Here is a 20,379-nt window from a genome sequence, read left to right on the forward strand (position 1 = left end):
GGAAAAGTAAGGAAGTGGTTAATTAGGATTTTTTTTCCCTTAGAACAAACATCACTAAATAAGTCTGCTAGTTATCAGAGGAGAATGGACCTTCGGAAATTGCTGTATGTTCATGTGTGCAGATTGTTGTATAGTAGGTGCCCAATGTACATAATTAAAGGGAGTATAGCTTACTGATTTTCAGGCACCTCTGGTCCTTTCTGAAGAACACCATGCCTGTAGCCATTGGAGAGTTGGCTCTAATGTCCATAGCTCAAAATGTAAGACAGGGAAGACTGGGTTCTGGCCATGTTCAGAGACAATATGCCTGGCTTTTATTTCATGATTGGATGCATCTTCTTAGGCCACCAAACCCTACCATGAATGGCTTCTCCGGTCACAACCTGAGATAGTTATGCTTTGCTTGTCAATTAGAATGTATTGCAAATCTTAATTTCCTGTGAAGAAGTTCTTAGGAAAAATGGCCTGTCTTAGCATTTCCACAAGCTACATAAGGAAAACCTTGTGTGCCTGTGTCCTGCAGGAGTGGAACACTTGCAAAGAGGCCTTTAGTCCTATAGTCCTATTTATTGATTACCACCCCATTCCCACCCTTACCCGGGGTTGTGTGTCTTCACTGTTGGGACAGGCCCTAGTGGTCACTGAGTAGACATTCAGGCCCAGTACTGGACTAGCTGGTGGCAAACTAAAGCTGCTGTTGGGCAGACTGGGGCTAACCTTGAGTAAGAGTGGAACTGCCAGAGTCCAATCCTTTGACACTCTCAGCAGACTGAGGTGAGAGTTGTAGGCACACCCGAGAGGCAAGATAGTACATCTCTAATACAACTTTTAACACTGAAATCAGTTCTGGGGTACCTGGCTGGCTTAGTTGGAAGAGCACGTGACTCAATCTGGGGGTCCTGAGTTTGAGCACTGCTCGCCATGGTATCCTCTGGGCGGTCAGTAGATACAGTATCCAACTTACAGCCAATAGTTAGACCCACACAGAGTCTCTCAGCTTCAGTCTCAGAAGATGAATGGAATCTTTGCTGAACTTTAAGAGACTTTGAGATTTTCCCCAGAACTGTGATTGGTTCCCAGAGGGTTCAGAATGTTATGGTGGTCATGGCCACTGTATTATTCTTTGAGCAGCACTGTACTGCCTGATGATAAGGGAAAAGTAACTTACAGGTCTTTTCCACCATGCAATTGTTTGACTAGTTGGCTGGGGGAATATTTCTTCCCAGATAGAAACAATTCATACACTTCTCTTTTGTTGGCTAGATGAATTGCAACTTGAAATCGACCCCAAATCTCACCTTTTAAAACAGAGCAGATGCTAGGATAATGGACAGATTCCTTGATAAAATCTGGCTTGTTTTGCATTTGAGTTGCATTAATACCCTTTCAAAGAAGGAAGAGAAGGGGAAGTTTAAGAGAGCAATAGTGACTAAATAGATGGTGGGACAGCAGGGGACATGGTTTCATCCACAAGCCTGAGATTGCTTTTTGAAGTTTTTCTCCATTAAATTATATTTATAGGTTTGGAATCATAAGCCACACATCAAATTTTTGATTAGAGATGGTAGACTGTTTGGCTTGTGAGCCAGATATGGCTTGCAGGTGTGTTTTGTTTGGCTTGCCCTGTGTGTTAAATCCTGAATAAACTCAACATTTAAAACTTGTGAGTTTTACATAAAAATCTGAATTTTCCCATTTCTAACTTCTTTGAAAAATCAGATCTGGTGTGCCGAGGCCTGCATTTCTTAATAGTGATGGTTAGCAGGAATCAGGATACAAATTTTATAGTTAAATAATGTACTTTATATGAAATTTATTCTGCATGAAAAGGAAATCTTCTGCACTTGTTCCTTACCACCCATTTTCCTTCCTAGAGACAAACACTGTTGTTGGTTTTTGCCCAAAGGTATTTTCTAGGTGATAGTCTCCATTTAAATGATGCTCTTGAGCTAATGACCCTTCCAGTATTGGAATTTGGAATCATTATCTTGGAATTTGGAATCCTTCCATTCATTAGGTTGTCTTTTAGTTTTGTAGATTGTTTCCTTCGCTGTGCAGTAGCTTTTTATATTGATGTAGTCCCAACAGTTTATTTTTGCTATTATTTCCTTTGCCCCAAGAGACATATCTAGAAAAATGTTGCTACATCCCATCTTAGAGAGATTACTGTTTATGTTCTGTTCAAGGATTTTATGATTCAGGTCTTGTATTTAGTTCTGTAATCCATTTTGAGTTTATTCTTGTGTGTGATGAAAGAAAGTGGTCTAGTTTCATTCTTTTGCATGTAGCTGTCCAGTTTTCCTGGCACCATTTGTTGAAGAGACTGTCTTTTTCCCGTTGTATATTCTTGCCTCCTTTGTCAAAGACCAATTGACCATATAGTGGTTCATTTCTGGGGTTTATGTTCTGTTCCATTGATCTTCATGTCTATTTTTATGCCAGTACCATATTGCTTTAATTATTAGCACTTTGTAATAGAACTTGAAATATAGAATTGTAGTACCTCCAGTTTTGCTTTTCTTTTCAAGATTGTTTGGCTATTTGCAAACTTTTCTGGTTTCATATAAATTTTAGGATTGTTTGCTCTAGTTCTGTGAAAAATGATGTTGGTATTTTGAAAGGGATTGCACTAAATCTATAGATTTCTCTGTAGTGTAGACATTTTAACAATATTTGTTCTTCCAACCCATGAGCATGGAATGTCTTTCCACTTCTTTGCATCATCTTGAATTTCTTTCATCAATGTTTTATAGTTCTCAGAGTCTTTCACCTCCTTGGTGAAGTTAATTCCTAGAGATTTTATTGTTTTGGGTGTAATTCTAAATGGGATTGTTTTCTTATTTTCTCTTTATGCTGCTTCGTTATTAGTGTGTAAGAATGCAACAGATTTCTGTACATTGATTGTGTGTCCTGCAACTTTACTGAACTCATTTATTCTAGTAGTTTTTTTTGTGGAATCTTTTGGGTTTCTTACATAGAATATCATATCATCTACAAATAGAGTTTTACTTCTTTTTTACCAATTTGGATGCCTTTATTTCTTTATGTTGTCTAATTGCTGCGGCTAGGACTTCCAGTACTATGTTGAATAAAAGTGGTGAGAGTGGGCATCCTTGTCTTGTTCCTGACCTTAAGGGAAAAGCTCTGGTTTTTTCACCAGTGAGTATGATGTTGGCTGTGAGCTTTTAATAGGAGACCTTCATTAGGTTGAGATATGTTTCCTCTAGACCTACTCTGCAGAGGGTTTTGTTTTTGTTTTTATCATGAATGGATGTTATACTTCATCAAATGCTTTTTCTGCATCTATTGAAATGATGATATGGTTTTTATCTTTTCTCTTATTGATGTGATGTATCATGTGGATTGTTTTGTGAATATTGAACTACCCTTGCATCTGGGAATAAATCCCACTTAATTGTGGTGTATGATTTTTTTTTAATGTATTGGATTCAGTTTTCTAATATTTTGTTGGGGATTTTTGTATTTATATCCATGAAAGATATTTGGCTGCAATTTTCTTCTCGTAGCATCTTTTTCTGGTCGTGGTATCAGGGTGATACTGGCCTCATAGAGTGAATTTGGTTGTTTTCCTTCCTCTTTTATATTTTGGAATAGTTTGAGAATAAGTATTAACTCTTCTTTAAATGTTGGGTAGAATTTACCTGTGAAGTCCTGTATTTTTTTGTTAGGAGGTTTTTGATTACTATTTCAATGGCTGGTAATCAGTCTGTTCAAATTTCCTGTTTATTCTTGCTTCCGTTTTGGGAGGTTCTGTGTTTCTAGGAATTTATCCATTTCTTCTAAGTTGTCCAATTTGTTGGCATACAGGTTTTCACGATATTCTTTTACAATTGTTTATATTTCTGTGGTGTGGTGGTTGTTTCTCCTCTTTCATTGGTGATTTTGTTTAATGGGGTTCTCTTTCTCCCTCTCTTTTTAATGAGTCTGACTAGAAATGTATCAATTTTGTTGATCTTTTCAAAGAAACTGCTCCTGGTTTCATTGACTTCGTCTATTGTTTTTTTAGTTTCTTTATCATTGATTTTTGCTCTAATCTTTATTATTTTCTTCCTTTTGCTGGGTTTAGGTTTTGTTTGTTCTTTTTCTAGCTTAGGTGTTAGTTTAGGTTGTTTATTTGAGATTTTTCTTGCTTCCTGATGTAGGTCTGTATTGCTGTGAACTTCCCTCTTATAACCACTTTTGCTGGGGACGCCTGGGTGGCTCAGTCGGTTAAGCACCCGACTTTGGCTCAGGTCATGATCTCATGGTTTGTGGGTTTGAGCCCCGCATCAGGCTCTGTGCTGACAGCTCAGAGCCTGGAGCCTGCTTCCAATTCTGTGTCTCCCTCCCCTGTCCATGATGTGTCTCTGTCTCTCAAAAATAAATAAACATAAAAAAAAAAAAGAACCACTTTTGCTATATCCCAAAGATTTCGACTGTTGTTTTCATTTTTACTTGTTTCCATGTAATTTTCAATTTCTTCTTTGATTTCTTGGTTGACCCATTCATTGTTTAGTAACATGTTATTTAAAGCCATGCGTTCATGCTCTTTCCAGATTTCTTTCTTGTGACTGATTTCTGGTTTCATAACATTGTGGTCAGAAAAGATGTATGGTATGACTTCTATTTTTTTTTAATTTGTTGAGACTTGTTTTGTGGCCTGATATGTGATCTGTTCTGGAGAATGGTCCATGTGCACTTGAAAAGAATGCATATTCTGCTGTCTTAAGATTGTATGTTCTGAATATGTCTGTTAGATCCTTCTGGTCCAGTGTGTCATTCAAAGCCATTGTTACCTTGTTGACTTCCTGTTTGGATCATCTGTCCATCAGTGTAAGTGGGGTGTTCAAGTCGACTACTATTACTATGGATTATTTCCTTTATGTTTGTTATTAAGTGTTTTATGTATTTCACTCTTCTAAATAGGACTGTGTTTTAAGGTAGTGCTCAGCAGAGGACCTCATAACAAGAAAACTCATTGCCTTACATTATTTTACATTACTGTGAAAAATATGTATGTGTAAATAAACATATATATCAAAAAATATATACATATCTGTGTGGAGGTAGAGTTTTGATTTATATATTTGATTCCCAGTGCATTAACAGGTATTGAGTAATGAAAATACAAAATTCTGCATCCTGTATGAAAACGTCCCAATTTATTTATTTTAGCAATGCAATCAAGAATGCTCAGTTCTCATCTTGGGCTGTTTTTATACCTCAACACTCAAATTGCAAAAGATTCAACCAGATAATTATATATGATTGTATACTTTTATATATTGTTTATAAAATATGTGTTTGTACAAATACTGTTTTTTATGACAAGAATTACTGAACATCTTTAAAAAATTTGATAGGAAAGCCCTGTGCTGGTAACTGAATACAAAAGTTAATGAGATGAACTCATAGTCTAATATAAGAAACAGATGTAAATAGTGCATTCTAATATCATCACAAGTATTTTAGCCATTTATATATATTAAGTGCTCAGAGAGCAGTTACTCCTGCCTGGGGAGTAGCACGCCAAGGAAAGCTTTATACATAAGGAAACAAGTTTGCAGTTAAATTTTAAAATTTAATTATTTTTTTAATTTAATTTTTTATTGAGCGATAATTGACATACAACATTATATTAGTGTCAGGTGTTCAATGTTATGATTTGATATTTGTATATATTCCAAAATGATCACCACAATAATTCTAGTTAACATCCATCACCAGTTAGGGGTTTTTTTTAGTTTTTTTTTTCTCATCTGGCTTTTTATAATTTTTTTCACTTAAATTTTAGTTAACATACCGTGCAATATTAGTTTTAGGAGTAGAAGTCAGGACTCACCACTTAAATACATCACCCAGTGCTTATCACAACAAGTGCCCTCCTTAGTACCTATCACCTATCTAGCCTATTTCCCACCCACCTCCCTCTGTCAGCTCATAGTTTGTTATCTATCATTAAATCTCTTGTGGTTCCTTTCCCCTTCCTATATGTTCACCTCTTTTGTTTTTTAAATTCCCCATATGAGTGAAATCATAAGGTATTTGTCTTTCTCTGAGTGACTTATTTTGCTTAGCATAATGCTTTCTAGTTCCATCTGTGTCATTGCAAATGGCAAGATTTCATTCTTTTTGCTGGCTAATTAATATTCTACTTTATGTACCACATATATACCTCCTTATCCATTCATCAGTCGATGGACATTTGGGTTCTCTCCATAGTTTGGCTATTGTTGACAATGCTGCTATAAACATTGGGGTGCATGTACCCCTTTGAATCTGAATTTTTGTATCCTGTGGGTAAATACCAAGTAGTACAATTGCTGGATCATAGGGTAGTTCTATTTTTGGTTTTTTGAGGAACCTCCATACTGTTCTCCAGAGTGGCTGTACCAGTTTGCCTTTCCACAACAGTACAAGTGGGTTCCCCTTTCTCTGCATCCTGTGTCAATACCTGTTGTTTCTGGTGTTGTTACTTTTAACGATTCTGACAGGTATGAGGTGGAGTCTTATTGGCTTTTATTTGTACTTTCCTGCTGATGAGTGATGTTGAGCATCTTTTCATGTTAGCCATCCGGATGTCTTCTTTGGAAAAGTGTCTATTCATGTCTTCTGCCCATTTCTTCACTGGGTTATTTGTTTTTTGGGTGTTGAGTTTGATAAGTTCTTTATAGATTTTGGTACTACATCACCAATTATTTTATTTTTTTTTATTTTTTTATTTTTTTTAATTTTTTTTTTCAACGTTTATTTATTATTTTTGGGACAGAGAGAGACAGAGCATGAACGGGGGAGGGGCAGAGAGAGAGGGAGACACAGAATCGGAAACAGGCTCCAGGCTCTGAGCCATCAGCCCAGAGCCTGACGCGGGGCTCGAACTCACGGACTGCGAGATCGTGACCTGGCTGAAGTCGGACGCTTAACCGACTGCGCCACCCAGGCGCCCCTATCACCAATTATTTTAAAGGATGAGTAGGCTATCTTTAAAAATAAAAATGGGTAGGGATGGGGCACCTGCTGGCTCAGTCAGTTGAACATCTGACTTTGGCTCAGGTCATGATCTTGTGGTTGGTGGATTTGACCCCTACATTGGACCCACTGCTGTCAGCATGTCAGCGCAGAGCCTGCTTTGGATTTTCTGTCCCCCTCTCTCTGCCCCTTGCCCGCTGTGTTCTCCCCAAAATAAATAAATACATAAAATAAAATAAAAATAAAAATAAAATAAAATAAAATGAGTAGGGAAAGAGAAGGGAAGTGGAGGAGGGCATTCTAGGCTGAATAAAGGTCTCAGAGGCTAAGAGTCTTTAGTGTGTTACTCAGAATCATGAGCATGCAGTTGGAGCCAGAATTATCTGAAATCAGATGAGGTGTTCTTTTTTAAATTAAAAAAAAATTTTTTTAATGTTTATTTATTTTTGAGACAAAGAGAGACAGAGCATGAACGGGGGAGGGTGAGAGAGAGAGGGAGACACAGAATCTGAAGCAGGTTCCAGGCTCTGAGCTGTCAGCACAGAGCCCGACGCGGGGCTCGAACTCACGGACCGCGAGATCATGACCTGAGCCGAAGTCGGATGCTTAACTGACCGAGCCACCCAGGCGCCCCAAGGTGTTCTTTTTTAAATAACTGCTTTATTGAGTTGTAATTTATATACCATGAACTTTACCTTTTTAAAAAAATGTACAATTCAGTGGTTTTTAGTGCATTCAGACTTGTGCTACTCTTACTACTAAGTTTAGAACATTTTCATCACCCAGAAACAAACTTCGTACTCACTCAACAGTTACTCCACTCATCATTCCCCCTTCCTTCCAGGCCTGGCAACCACTACAGTACTCTCTGCATGGATTTGCCTATTCTGGACATGTCATGTAAATGAAATCAAATGATATGGGGCATTTTGTGTCTGCTGTCTTTAACTTGGCCTGATGTTTTCAAGGCTCATCTATGTTGTAGCAAGATAATTCTCCTTTCATTAAAGAAAGAAAAGTTTTGATGCTATTAAACAATCTCCTAACCTTTTAACATCTGTGGTCTGTCTCCCAAAATACAGACCCTTTATGAAGGAAGAGTGCAAAGCTGATCCTACCTGAGACCACAAATCCCTTTCTTTTCATAAAAGGGAACAGAGAAGTAATGGATTAGAAGATACATTCAAGACAGATTCACCCAGATTTAGTGAGATTGGCTAATGCAACCCAGTTGTTTGCACCCATTTTTCTTCCATCATCAAATAGCCCCAGATGAATGCCAGTCTAGGTTACTAGTGTAATCATAGTGCTGTTGAGATTGAGATTAACAGACAAATCACCAGTTTGTTTTCTGTTGGAGAAGTGGTTGAGGTGCAAGGTGCAGAGTGGGGACTGGATAGTGGTGATGGGGGCGAGGAGCAGACAGATCAGACTTACAAAATGAGTTTGCTTCGGGGTGATTTTGAGGTAATGGAATAAATGAGTGGAAATGATTGAATGGTATTAGAGTTAGGATGGTGATAGATCTTGGAGAACAAGAGGAAGACTGGGCTGCAGTAAAAAGATGTTTAAATGAGAAATATGTGTGGTATATTAATTTTATCTTGAGTTGCAACGTTAAAAATACCCCCCTCATAAATGTTTTTGCAGTGTTATGTTTCCTAATGAAGGGGTCTTGGACAGAGACCCATGTCCTTTGTAGCCCATCTAGCTGCCAAATTATAGTTACATTCTACCCGTGAGGTATTAGAAGGCTCCATGGAGGAAAGCCCTCCACTCAGCTTTTTGCCTTCTTAACATGTTGCCGTCCAAATAGGGAATTTTGTGTGAAGTTCTGTTCTTTATTTATATATATATATATAAATATATATATATGTGTGTGTATATATATGTATATACACATATATATATGTATATATATAATTTAAATCCAGGTTAGTTAACATAGAGTGTAATAATGGTTTCAGGAGTAAAATTTAGTGATTCATCACTTATATATAACACCCCGTGCTCATCCCAACAAGTGTCCTCCTTAATGCCCATCACTCAATTAGCCCATCCCCCTACCCCACACCCCTCCAGCAGCCCTCAGTTTGTTCTCTGTATTTAAGAGTTTCTTATTGTTTGCCTCCCATTCTGTTTTTACATTATTTCTCCTTCCCCACACCTTCTTTATCCATTCATCAGTCGATGGACATTTGGACTCTCTCCATAATTTGGCTATTGTTGATAGTGCTGCTATAAACATGGGGGTGCACGTGTCCCTTTGAAACAGCACACCTGTATCCCTGGGATAAATACCTAGAAGTGCAATTGCTGGGTTGTAGGGTTGTTCTATTTTTAGTTTTTTGAGGAACCTCCATACTGTCTTCCAGAGTGGCTGCCTAGTTTTCATTCCCACCAATAGTGCAAAAGTGTTACCCTTTCTCCTCATCCTCACCAATATCTGTCATTTCCTGAGTTGTTGATATTAGCCATTCTGACAGGTGTAAAGTGGTATCTCATCGTGGTTTTGATTTGTATTTCCCTGATAAGGAGTGATGTTGAAAAGACACATCTTTTCATGTGTCTGTTAGCCATTTGGATGTCTTCTTTTAAAAAGTGTTGTTCATGTCTTTTGCCTGTTTCTTCACTGGTTTACTTGTTTTTTAGATGTTGAGTTTGAGAAGCTCTGTATAGATTTTGGATACTAACCCTTTATTGGATATATTATTTGCAAATATGCGAAGTTCTGATCTTTACTTTCAAGAGCCTTTTTGAAAATGGATTTGGGTACTTAGAGATTGATCCCAGTCCCTAATGCTCATCCTTGTCTATTTATCCCAGTTGGAACAAAAGGAAATGGCCTTAAAATTGATGAAGCACAAGATGTCTAAGTCATGAAGCTGTTAAAGTGCTTACCAAATGCTTTTAAAATTGCTGAATTTGTTGAAGAAAGGCTCAGTCTAAATCAAACATGCAAATGACTTAGCCATCTTTTCATAAAATTTGCTGTGATTTATCTTCTGTGGAAAATGCCAAATAATTTTCAAATCTGGTCTAAGAGAGAAAAGACTGATTCATAACACAGTTAATAAAGCAAGCTATATCCTTGAGAAATTCAAATAACAAAATTCCACAACCTAATTTTCCTGAAACACTTCATTCTCATTTTTGAAGGTTTGCAAGTTCTGTGATTCCCGCATTAATTTTAGGCTATGTTTTCTTCCTTTGCCTTGACTATATCATCAGTATGTGATGCTGTGTCATGCAGTTATGATTTCAGGAATGCAGTTAAAACACTTCATTAAGATAATTTGCGTGTTTATCGAGTGTTTGCTAAGCAGAACTATGTTCTGCAGAATCAGGATTAATGAATGATTCTTAAAAAAATAAACTTCAATGTAAGAAGTTTAAGATGTACAATCACAAACAGGCTGACAGAAATAAACAAGGCTGAGCCAAAGGGTTGACTCTGAATTAAAACTCAGATTCTGACTCATCTACTACAGAATTTGGAATTCTAGAAAATAAAGTGCCCATTTCTCTCATAGCAGGAAAGTCATATGAAAAACATTATAGTCATGTGATATGACTTCATTGGCATGACAGTTTACTATTCAGCAAAGTAAATAACACAATTAACAAGTGTTTCTGCTGGGCCTTTTACACTTAGACTGAGTTTTTGGCCTCTCCCCCTCACAGATGGTTTTGATTTGGTTCCCGTGGAATATTTTTTTTTTGTTTTGTTTTGTATTTAACAACAATCAGATATTTATGTACAGCTTCATCAAGAGACTCTGATGACAAATATGCCTTTGGAGGCCAGTAGAAGCTGTGGGAAACCCCCGTGTCAGCACTTAGACCTGTTTCCAATGGAGAGAAATCACTGTGCAGACTGACCTAGCCTGCTCATGAATCCAGTTCTCTTTTCACAAAGCCTTCTACAAGCCCACTTCCAGCCTACACTGACCCATCCTGAGACTGTATCCTGCCTTGATTTTTCCTTACGCAGCAATCCCTCGAGACACAGCCTTGGCCTTCTCTCCTAATTGAGGGGGAAAGGCAGAAACAGCAGGCAGAAAGCCATTTAATTCTTAGATTGGAAACTGGAGCCTGGTTTTTGAAATAAGGCTTGGCAGCATCCCTTCAGAACTCACTTTATAAAATGAATCCCTTTTATTTGCTGTCAGAGTTATCTACATGGATTTGAGATGTTTAGATAAGTTGGTGTTGAGGAAGGATCCAATTGGAGGATAAATAATGAAGTTTGGCCAGAATCCCTCCCCTCCCAAAGAGCAGTCTTGGATGGTATAATCCACTTGGAGGTCTACAGGAGAGAGAAGAGGATCATACATGGTAAAAGCAGAGTTAAAACAGTTAATATTAAGTAAGAAATAGAACATGGTTGCTGCATCCTTCTTAAATTTTAGACCTTGTTCTGCTAGTGTTCTCCCAAGTACTTGGGTGAATAACTTCAACATTTTGTACATCAGCTTCCCCACTTAAAATAAAGAGATTGAACCATTTGTGAAATCCTGTTTTTAGCTCTAATAATTCAGTGGTTTTGTTTCAAATTTAGCTGGTATGGCCAAGAAGTAAAAAGATAGCCAATTTTTATGTCAGAATGTTTTAAAATGTATCAAGATGATTACTTTTTATATATTTTATAACTATTCTTTGATATCTATCCTATCTGGGTTGTCATGGCTAAAAACATGTTTTATGTTCTTTTGAGATTTAGATCTACTTTGAGCCATAAAATTACATTTCTCATGCTTTATTGTTGGTGTGAATAGCAGAATATATAAATCCAATATGGTATAAGCCAGCATAATAACTTACATCATTGGTCCAGTCTTGATGCCCTGGACTTTTGGCTTTTTTTTTAAAGTCTTCCCACACCATAATTGAGTATGTTCCCTAAATCTGCCACTCCCGGCCTCTTGGTATAGCTTTTAGAGATGAACTCTAAAGCCTTAAGTAATGGCAGCATCTTTAGAATGTTGAATGCATAATATCCAAGAATTTTCTTTAAAAATAAGCATATTGCATTATAATACTTAGAGTGAATGAGTAGCCTGAACCCTGGCATGGTCAGAAGGCCTGAATCCACATACCAGCTCCAGCAAGGAGCTCCAGTCCCAAGACTGCTGCTGCCTTTCAACTATCTACATTGTGCAGGGCACAGCCATGTGCAGCAGCCCTGTGTGAGACCTTGGGTCATCTACCTAGTTACATTGCGTTTTGTTTTCTTCATTTGTATAATCGGATCGGTAACTCCTACTCCTTACAACCACTGTGAGCATTAAATAAGAAAGTACCTAACAAAAGAAAAGACAAATTGGAGTACATCAAAATTTAAAACTTTATGCTTTAAATAGTTTTTTGCAAGTCATATCTTATCAGGAAGTGGTATCCAGAATATATCAGAAATTCTTGTAGCTCAAAAATAAAAAGGCATAAACCCAATTAAAAATTGGGCAACAGATTTAAATAGACATATCTCAAAAAAGGATATACATATGTCCAATAAGTACATGAAAAGATGCCCAGTATCATCAGCCATCAAGAAAATGAAAATCAAAACCACTGAGATACCACTTCATACCTACTGAGGTGGCTATAATCAAAAAGACAGACAATAAAAAGAGTTTCCGAGGATGTGAAGAAACTGGAACCCTCATATGTTGCTGGTGGGAATGTAAAATGGTGCAGCCACTGTGGTAAACAGTGCTGTAGTTTCTCAAAAAGTTAAGCACAGAGTTACCATTTGGCTCAGCAATTCCACCCAAAGGTATATAACCCAGAGACATGAAAACATATGTTCATACAAAAACATGTATACTGTTGTTGATCACATTCTTTATTTATAATAGCCCCAAGGTAGAAACAACCCAGAGGTCCATCTAGTGAATGGATCAATGAAATGTGGGTGTTACACTGGAAAATACTGGAATATTATCTGGCAATAAAAAGGAAAGAACTACTGACACATACTGTAACAGGTGAACCTGCTCAAGTGAAAAAAGCTGGTCACCAAAGGCTACACATTACAGGATTTCATTTATATGAAATGTCCAGAATTTAAAAAAACCTGGAGGCAGACAGTAGGTTCAAGGTTGCCAGGGAATGGGGGTAGGGGCTGGGGAAGAAATGAGGAATAACTGTATGATAAGGTTTTTTTTTCTGGAGGCGATGTCCTAATCTTAGATTGTGATGGCTGCACGGCTATGAATATACTAAAACCACTGTGTCCACTTTAAGTGGGTGAATTGTATGGTATGTGAATTATATCTCAATAAAGATGTTTGAGCAAGAGAAAAGAAAGCATGTAGCCCCAGTGCACATAGCTGGGACTCAGTGTGCTTCTTTATCCTTAACTTTTCTGTCTGGCTTCTAAGGACAGTAGTGTTGACTTTCTGTTGTGATGGGCTGTCAGAGCATGTTAGCTTATTATATGTAGAAATGAAGTTTGTGTAGATGTGATAGTGATATTTTTCCCCATTTTTATTGTGCCTCAGTGTTTTCAAAGCCTTAGTCTCTGCTCAGCTCATTTCACCCTTTCTTGCACTATGCCTAGCACCTACACACCAACACATCACAAACAAACTCACACATTTTCTCTTTTTCTGAACCACCTGAAAGCAAGTTCCACATACGATGACACGTCACCCCTAAATTTTTAGCATGAATCTCCTAAGAATACAGATATTCTCTTGTGTCGGCAGAATACCATTACTGTCACAGAATAATGAACGATAATTTCACCATGGCATCTAAAATCCAGTATGTATTCCTATTTTCTCAGTAGTCCACAAAATTTTAAAAGCACCTTTTAAACCACTGTTTGCTTTTTTTTCCTCAGGTTTGTAAGTTTATATTTAAAAAGTTGTGGGGCGCCTGGGTGGCACAGTCGGTTAAGCGTCCGACTTCAGCCAGGTCACGATCTCGCGGTCCGTGAGTTTGAGCCCCGCGTCAGGCTCTGGGCTGATGGCTCGGAGCCTGGAGCCTGTTTCCGATTCTGTGTCTCCCTCTCTCTCTGCCCCTCCCCCGTTCATGCTCTGTCTCTCTCTGTCCCAAAAATAAATAAACGTTGAAAAAAAAATTAAAAAAAAATAAATAAATAAAAATAAAAAGTTGTTAAAAAGAAATAAAAATTAAACATCAATCACTTGGTATATAAACTTGATCTTATCTCTTAGCTCTTAACATCCTGATTTCTAAATACGGAGACACAGCTACCCTATTAGGAAGCACACCCCAGAACTCCCACTACTCAGACAGGCTTCTTCCAGGTGAGGTATCTCAAGGTATCACCTGGGCATCTTGGTCTGATTGAGGCAACCTCATAGCCACCCAGCCCAGAGCACTAGGTTCCTTCTTACCCTCCTGTGGGGGTATCCAGTGCCTGAGGCTGTTGAGGAGGTAGAAATGGGACTGTGAAGACTGTTTTCGTTACATTGTAAAGCCAAACAGCAACAAAACATTTAAGACATGAGGTTACATTTATCAACTAAACTATCAGGTTGGTTTTTCTGAATTCTGTTGTCTCAAGAGTGGAATGGAATACTGCTTAGCCTGATCCAGTCAGAAGCTCTCGCTGACAGTTATGCATGCCTTTGAATTATAAAAACAGTAAGATAAAGTAGTACATTTTGTTGGGTAGGAGGGATTTTTTAAGATGTAGTCTGAGAGAGAGAGAGAGTAGGGGTTAGGAAGAAGGCCACTGGCCCTGACTTTCCGCCTGCACCAGCAATAGAGGGTCCCAGGGAGATGTGACTGCAGTGTGCCCTGTGACCGTTATTCCAGGGGCTATATTTGCACAGCTGACCCTTCTCATTTGCAAACATAACAGCTGCTATGTTGAATTTGGGGGGCTTCCATGTTTTGATACTGTAAAATTAAATTGACTCTTGGTTTGAAATCTTAGTTTTGATCCGTCTTGCTTTGCCATTAGCTGTAGGAGGGCAAGGAGGAAAGGGATGTGAGAGATTCTAAGGTGTATATTGTGTTTAAATTAAATATTTTTCATGTTTAATCATGGCTTCTGTCAATCAACAAATGTTGACCCTTTGTCAAGTTCATGGTGGTGGGGGGATCATGGCTTCTGTCAATCAACAAATGGTGACCCCTGGTCAAGTTCATGGTGGTGGGGGAATTCAAAGAATACATACATGCCAAGCCTTCAGGAAGCTGACATGGCATAGTTAGGGCAGTAAACAGATGAGTAACCGAGTCTGCAGGGCAGTATGTGAGCATGAAGAGCTGGACACATGGTGTGGTAAGTCCTGCAGGATTTCAGGAGCATAGGATACAGAGAGGGCTCCTGGCAAGAGTTAGATTTTGAACTGGTCCTGAAAGGTGGGCGCTACAGGTGTAGCAGAGGAGAAGGAGAGAAGGCATTCCAGAATGGCCTGTGGCATGGGAACATCCGAGATCCCTGATGAAGATTGCCAAGAGAGACCTAGCAACTAATGTTGATTACATTATCTGCAATTTTCCTGGAGCTTTCATACGTAGACTTTTGGTGCCATACCAGTCTTGTGAGGTCGACATTACATTTTACAGCTCAGAGAAGTGAATTGATTTGCTACCTTGACTGGACACTGTTAACCTTAACTTTGCAGTGTTACTCTACATCTCGAGGTTTACAATATGCTTATGTGCCTGAGAGCAGACAGGAAGGTCTGGATGCGTTCTGCCTTACAGGGAGTGCCTCTGCTTCCACACCGAGCAGTTTCAAAAAGCAATTTTGCTCTTTGTTTCTTTCCAACTGTATTCTTGAATAGCATGATATATTTCACTGTCCCATCCTGGAGCCTGGTCAGCCTGTGCTTTCTTGTTCTTGAACTGTCTTTAGGAACAGACTGGCATCTTAAAATCCATGGGAATGAGGTTGTACTCATTCATGATTCCATCTCCAGACTTTACCAATGGGAAAGGGGCAGATAAGAAACAACTTGTTTCTTCCTGGCCTTTTCTTTTTCCTAAATTGTAAAGAGAAATTAAGAGCTTGCCCCCATTTGTCTTTATTCAACCATCTGGTTAAAAAAATAAATAAACAGTGCTAAACTGGAAATATTTACATCTTATTGTTGCAAACAAATCATTGAGTTTCTAATTGCAAGCACAGTAAACTGCTGTGGGTTGGTTTGTGTTTAATTATGCTACTAAACTTAAGGTCTTGCATTTTCCTTACTGTAATCTTAGGCCATACCTAGTTCTGCTTAGCATTTTATTAGAAGGAAACAAACTTTACTTTAAAAAAGATTTTTAAGATATTTCATTTTCATACAGGACACACACACATGTAACACTGATGATACACTTTGTCAAACTTCCAGTTCTAAGCATTGAATTGATGTTTTAAAACACCAGTTCATGGGGTGCCTGGGTGGTTCACTTGGTTGAGCATCCGACTTCGGCTCAGGTTATGATCTCACGGTTCATGAGTTCGAGCCCCACATGGGACTCTGTGCTGACAGCTTGGAGCCTGGAGCCTCCTTTGGATTCTGTGTCTCCATCTCTGTCACTGTCCCAACCCCACTTGTGCTCTGTCTCTCTGTCTCAAAGATAAATAAACATTAAAAAATAAAAATAAATTAAAAACACCAGTTTAGTACCAACTCTTTAGAGATAACTATTTCAAGTTTCATTGTTCTAGTACTGATTGGTTTATTTATCCTCTGCTCCCTCCTTCCCCTTTCTCTTCCTCTCAGTGATGACCAGTGGAAATAAAACTTTATACTTTAATACCGTGAAAACTAGATTGAAATGATATTAAGCCTAACTCCCTTCAGCCCTTAATGGCATGGGCCTAGAAACAGAGTATTCTCATGGAAGGAAATACAGGTTTTGAGTCTTGAAGAGTAAGGATTTGTTCCTGACTTCCTCTTGCCTGGGCTTCATGTGTAAAATGGGATATAATACCTACCCCCACAAAGTTGGCATTATAATGTGCTCTGAAATCTTAGAAGTATAATGTAAACATCACTTCTTGTAAGCTAAATGCAAATGAACCAAGTGAAAAACTGCCATAGTTTTTAAAATAATTTTTTTCTTCATATACCATTAAACCTCTGAACATAAGTGTCTTGAATTAAAGTGTAAACAATCATTAACCCTTAAAATAATTTGTTTAAATGGATTTTGAGTGTCAAAGAGATGAGCAATAGATAGTTTTGTTGTAGAAGAACCTATAGAAAACTACTTGATTCTAGTCCAGGTATAAGAATACACATTAACTTCAATTGCAAGTTTTTAGTTAATCGTGATCTTTAAAAGAAGTGAAATAAGTCATATACCATATGTTTTCACTCTTAGGTGGATCCTGAGAAACTTAACAGAAGACCATGGGGGAGGGGAAGGGGAAAAAAAAAGAGAGGGAGGAAGGCAAAACCATAAGAGACTCTTAAAAACTGGGAATAAACTGAGGGTTGATGGGGGGTGGGAGGGAGGGGAAAGTGGGTGATGGGTATTGAGGGGGGCACCTGTTGGGATGAGCACTGGGTGTTGTATGGAAACCAATTTGACAATAAATTTCATATTAAAAAAAATAAAAGAACATTCTCACCTATTCTGAAATGAACTGCTCAAAAGGACAGCTGAATAGATGTGTCTCTGGAGTGCCCCCTTATGTTCTCTCCAGCTCTGTCGCAAGTACTTCCGTACCACTGCCCCATCCTCTCCCCACTCCAGACTGAGTGGACCTAGTCCTTCCCATCAAGCTCTGTTTCTTTCCCTGTGGGGTCTGCTTGTTACTTCTGCTGGCCTTTCTAATTCACGTACCAGCCTCTTCTGAGAAGTGCTTTCTGACTCTCTCCTTCCCACTGAGGCTGAGGTACAGATGAGATTCTGTAAATGAAAACCCAAAAGCACCATGCACATTTGGGGCAATTTGTATTATTACTTGGGAGCAGAGGAATAGCTTGATCCAAACAATGCTTTAGGGAAATACAGATGGCAAAGATCAAGAGATTTTTCCCCCTGCTTTTTTCTTTTATATCTTGATGTTTTCACATGAGCTATCACATAAGCCAGAAATCTTATACATTGTGTATAATGTAAGAGAATAACTATCATGTTAACACACAGATAAAAAAAAAAAATACAGCATTTCCTTTCACCCCTCTCATGTTTGGCTTCCTGGATCGCAACCTTCCAGGTAAATACCCTACTGACTCCTGTGATAGTTATTTCCCTGCCTTTCTTGACAGTTTCTGTCAGGTATATGAGCAACATAATTCACTTGGCCTGACTTTGAACTTTATAAATGGAAGTAATAAGTCCTGTATGATCTTTTGTGTCTTGTTTCTTTTGCTCAACATTAGGAAGGTTATTCATGTTGTTGTGTGCAGCTGAAGTTTGCTCCTTTTCATTGCTGTATAGTACTGTATAGTTTACGTAGGCTGCAGTTTACCTATTCTACTGTAGATGGATACTTGTAGCCCTTCCAGTTTGGAGCTGTAATAAAGAGTGTGGATTGGAGTGTTATTGTAATGCAGCATTTCTCTAGGTCAGCGTTCCTAATCTTTTTTTTTTTTTTTTTTTTTTTTTTTTGCTTTATCACCTCCCCTAAGGAACTTCATGTCATATACTAAATAAAGGTATTGGCTGGGGGAGAGGGGTGGTTCTCAACCCTGGCTGCCTCTTAGAATTGTCTTTGCAAAAAGATATATGTTTAGAGCATACTTCTATACTAAAAATAAAGTTTGATTCAATCGGATTAGAGATTTCTATATCCCTCCCAACCGAAGATTCAATGATATTGATAGAATAAGTCTTTTGACACCTAGGTTCCATGCTTTGAATTATCCTCCTTGTATGTATCCTACATTACGTATGTCAGGGGACTACTTCTCTGTAGGACTATAATTTGTTTTTGAAGAAGAGGAGTCTCCTTAATTTAGTCCATGGAGGAAAGATGGTATCAGCATTCAAAAAACTTCTTTTGTAGCTGATTTACTTTGAACACTGATAGGGTTTTCTTTCATTGACACCTGTCGTGACAAAACATACATCCAAAGACCACGCTAAGTTATCATCATTGAGAATGAATGAGGCATATGTCAGATTATGGTGTCCGGGCCAAGTACAGCCTGACAAGGCTGAACTCATGAATTCCTGACATTTGGCTTCTTGCTATAAGATTCTATCCCATTGCCAGAAGCCAGATCTTCAGTTCCATTCAGACAAAGGGCTGCTCAGGCCCAGAACCAAGGCACAAAGTGAACTAGCTGTGCTCCGGGAAGAGTTAGTCAAAACCACGGCTCTCCTGGACAGCGCTGTAGGTCAGTGGTTATTGGGGCTGGGGAGGGGTACTACGAGAGGGCATTAATACCATTCCATGTACCTCTTCATAAGTCTTCAGAAGTCCCCAGAATGAAAAGGTTTTTAAGAAACCACTCTCCTGGTGTTGAGTCAGCTGTGTTTTCTTGTGCTCACCTGCCTTTCATAACATAGGTGATTGCATGCGATCAATATCTGACCCTTGTGCAGCACTTGTATTTTTCAGAGAGTTTACTTGCATTTACTCAGTTGGTCATCATAGCAATCATTTTCAGGGAAAAGCCTTTTGTAGTCCTGTAGACCCTGGTTATGATGGCAGAAACCGAAAGCTCAAACTGGATTTAATATAAATAAATTTGTAACTAGGCCATGGAGTCTTGGCTCCAGGGATTCTACATAGAGGGGCTTAATGTGACAACTATCTTTGTCTTTATTGCTCGTCTTTGTCCCCTCATTTTCTCTCACTACAAACACGTTCTCTTTCTTGTTGAGCAAAAAACACTGCCTCAGGCAGTTCCAAAATCTTTCTTCCTTTAGGAGCTTCTTCCCTGGTGGCTCCAAAAGGAAAACCCCAGGACACATATGATTGACCAGGCCTGAGTCACATGCCTTCTCTGGACCACTGGCAGTAGACAGGGTTGGGCTGCCGTGATTGGCCAGCTTGGGCCACAGGCAGGGTGTGGTGATTGGCAGCCCCCTCAGAACCATGTGGCTAGGGTGAGAGGGGCATGAACCCCTCTGAGGAGCTGATGTGGGTGGATGGGTGCTGGGCAAACAGAGAGATGTCGATTCTATTGTTAAGACTGCTCCTCTGTGTATTCTTCTCCCCACTAAACAGTTCTAGTTTTCTATTAGCAATTTCAAATTAAGGACTTTTCATGTAAATTTTGAAATCCATTCCCCAGATTTGCTCCCAAGCTTGACTTACTCTGCTTTCTGAATTTACCTCATCTTTTCACCTAATCACGGGTACCATTAAGAGCTCTTTATTCATTGGGGCACCTTGCTAGTTTAGTTGGAGGAGCACACAACTCTTGATATCGGGGTCGTGAGTTCAAGCCCCATGTGGGGTTTAGAGATTACTCAGTAAATAAATAAATTAAAAAAAAAAGAGCTCTTTATTCATTGAGTCCTTAGCAA

The 20,379-nt window shown here is 38.7% G+C and overlaps 2 protein-coding genes across 4 annotated transcripts in view; both read left to right on the forward strand.

Moving 5' to 3' along the window:
• ATG7 (autophagy related 7) overlaps positions 1 to 20,379 on the forward strand; it is a 248,663-nt gene that overhangs the window by 119,394 nt on the left and 108,890 nt on the right. The window lies entirely within an intron of this gene.
• The window catches only part of LOC124525007 (uncharacterized), a 75,040-nt gene continuing 54,873 nt past the window's right edge, over positions 213 to 20,379 (forward strand). The window contains 2 exon segments of the mRNA XM_047097452.1: positions 213 to 260; positions 19,118 to 19,241. Coding sequence (XP_046953408.1) covers positions 213 to 260; positions 19,118 to 19,241 — 172 coding nt within the window.

The sequence above is a fragment of the Lynx rufus genome, unplaced genomic scaffold (genome assembly GCF_022079265.1).
Source record: "Lynx rufus isolate CCGP_SWC_20201006 ecotype Redwood Valley unplaced genomic scaffold, mLynRuf1.p SCAF_4, whole genome shotgun sequence".
NCBI classification, from domain to species: Eukaryota; Metazoa; Chordata; class Mammalia; order Carnivora; family Felidae; genus Lynx; species Lynx rufus.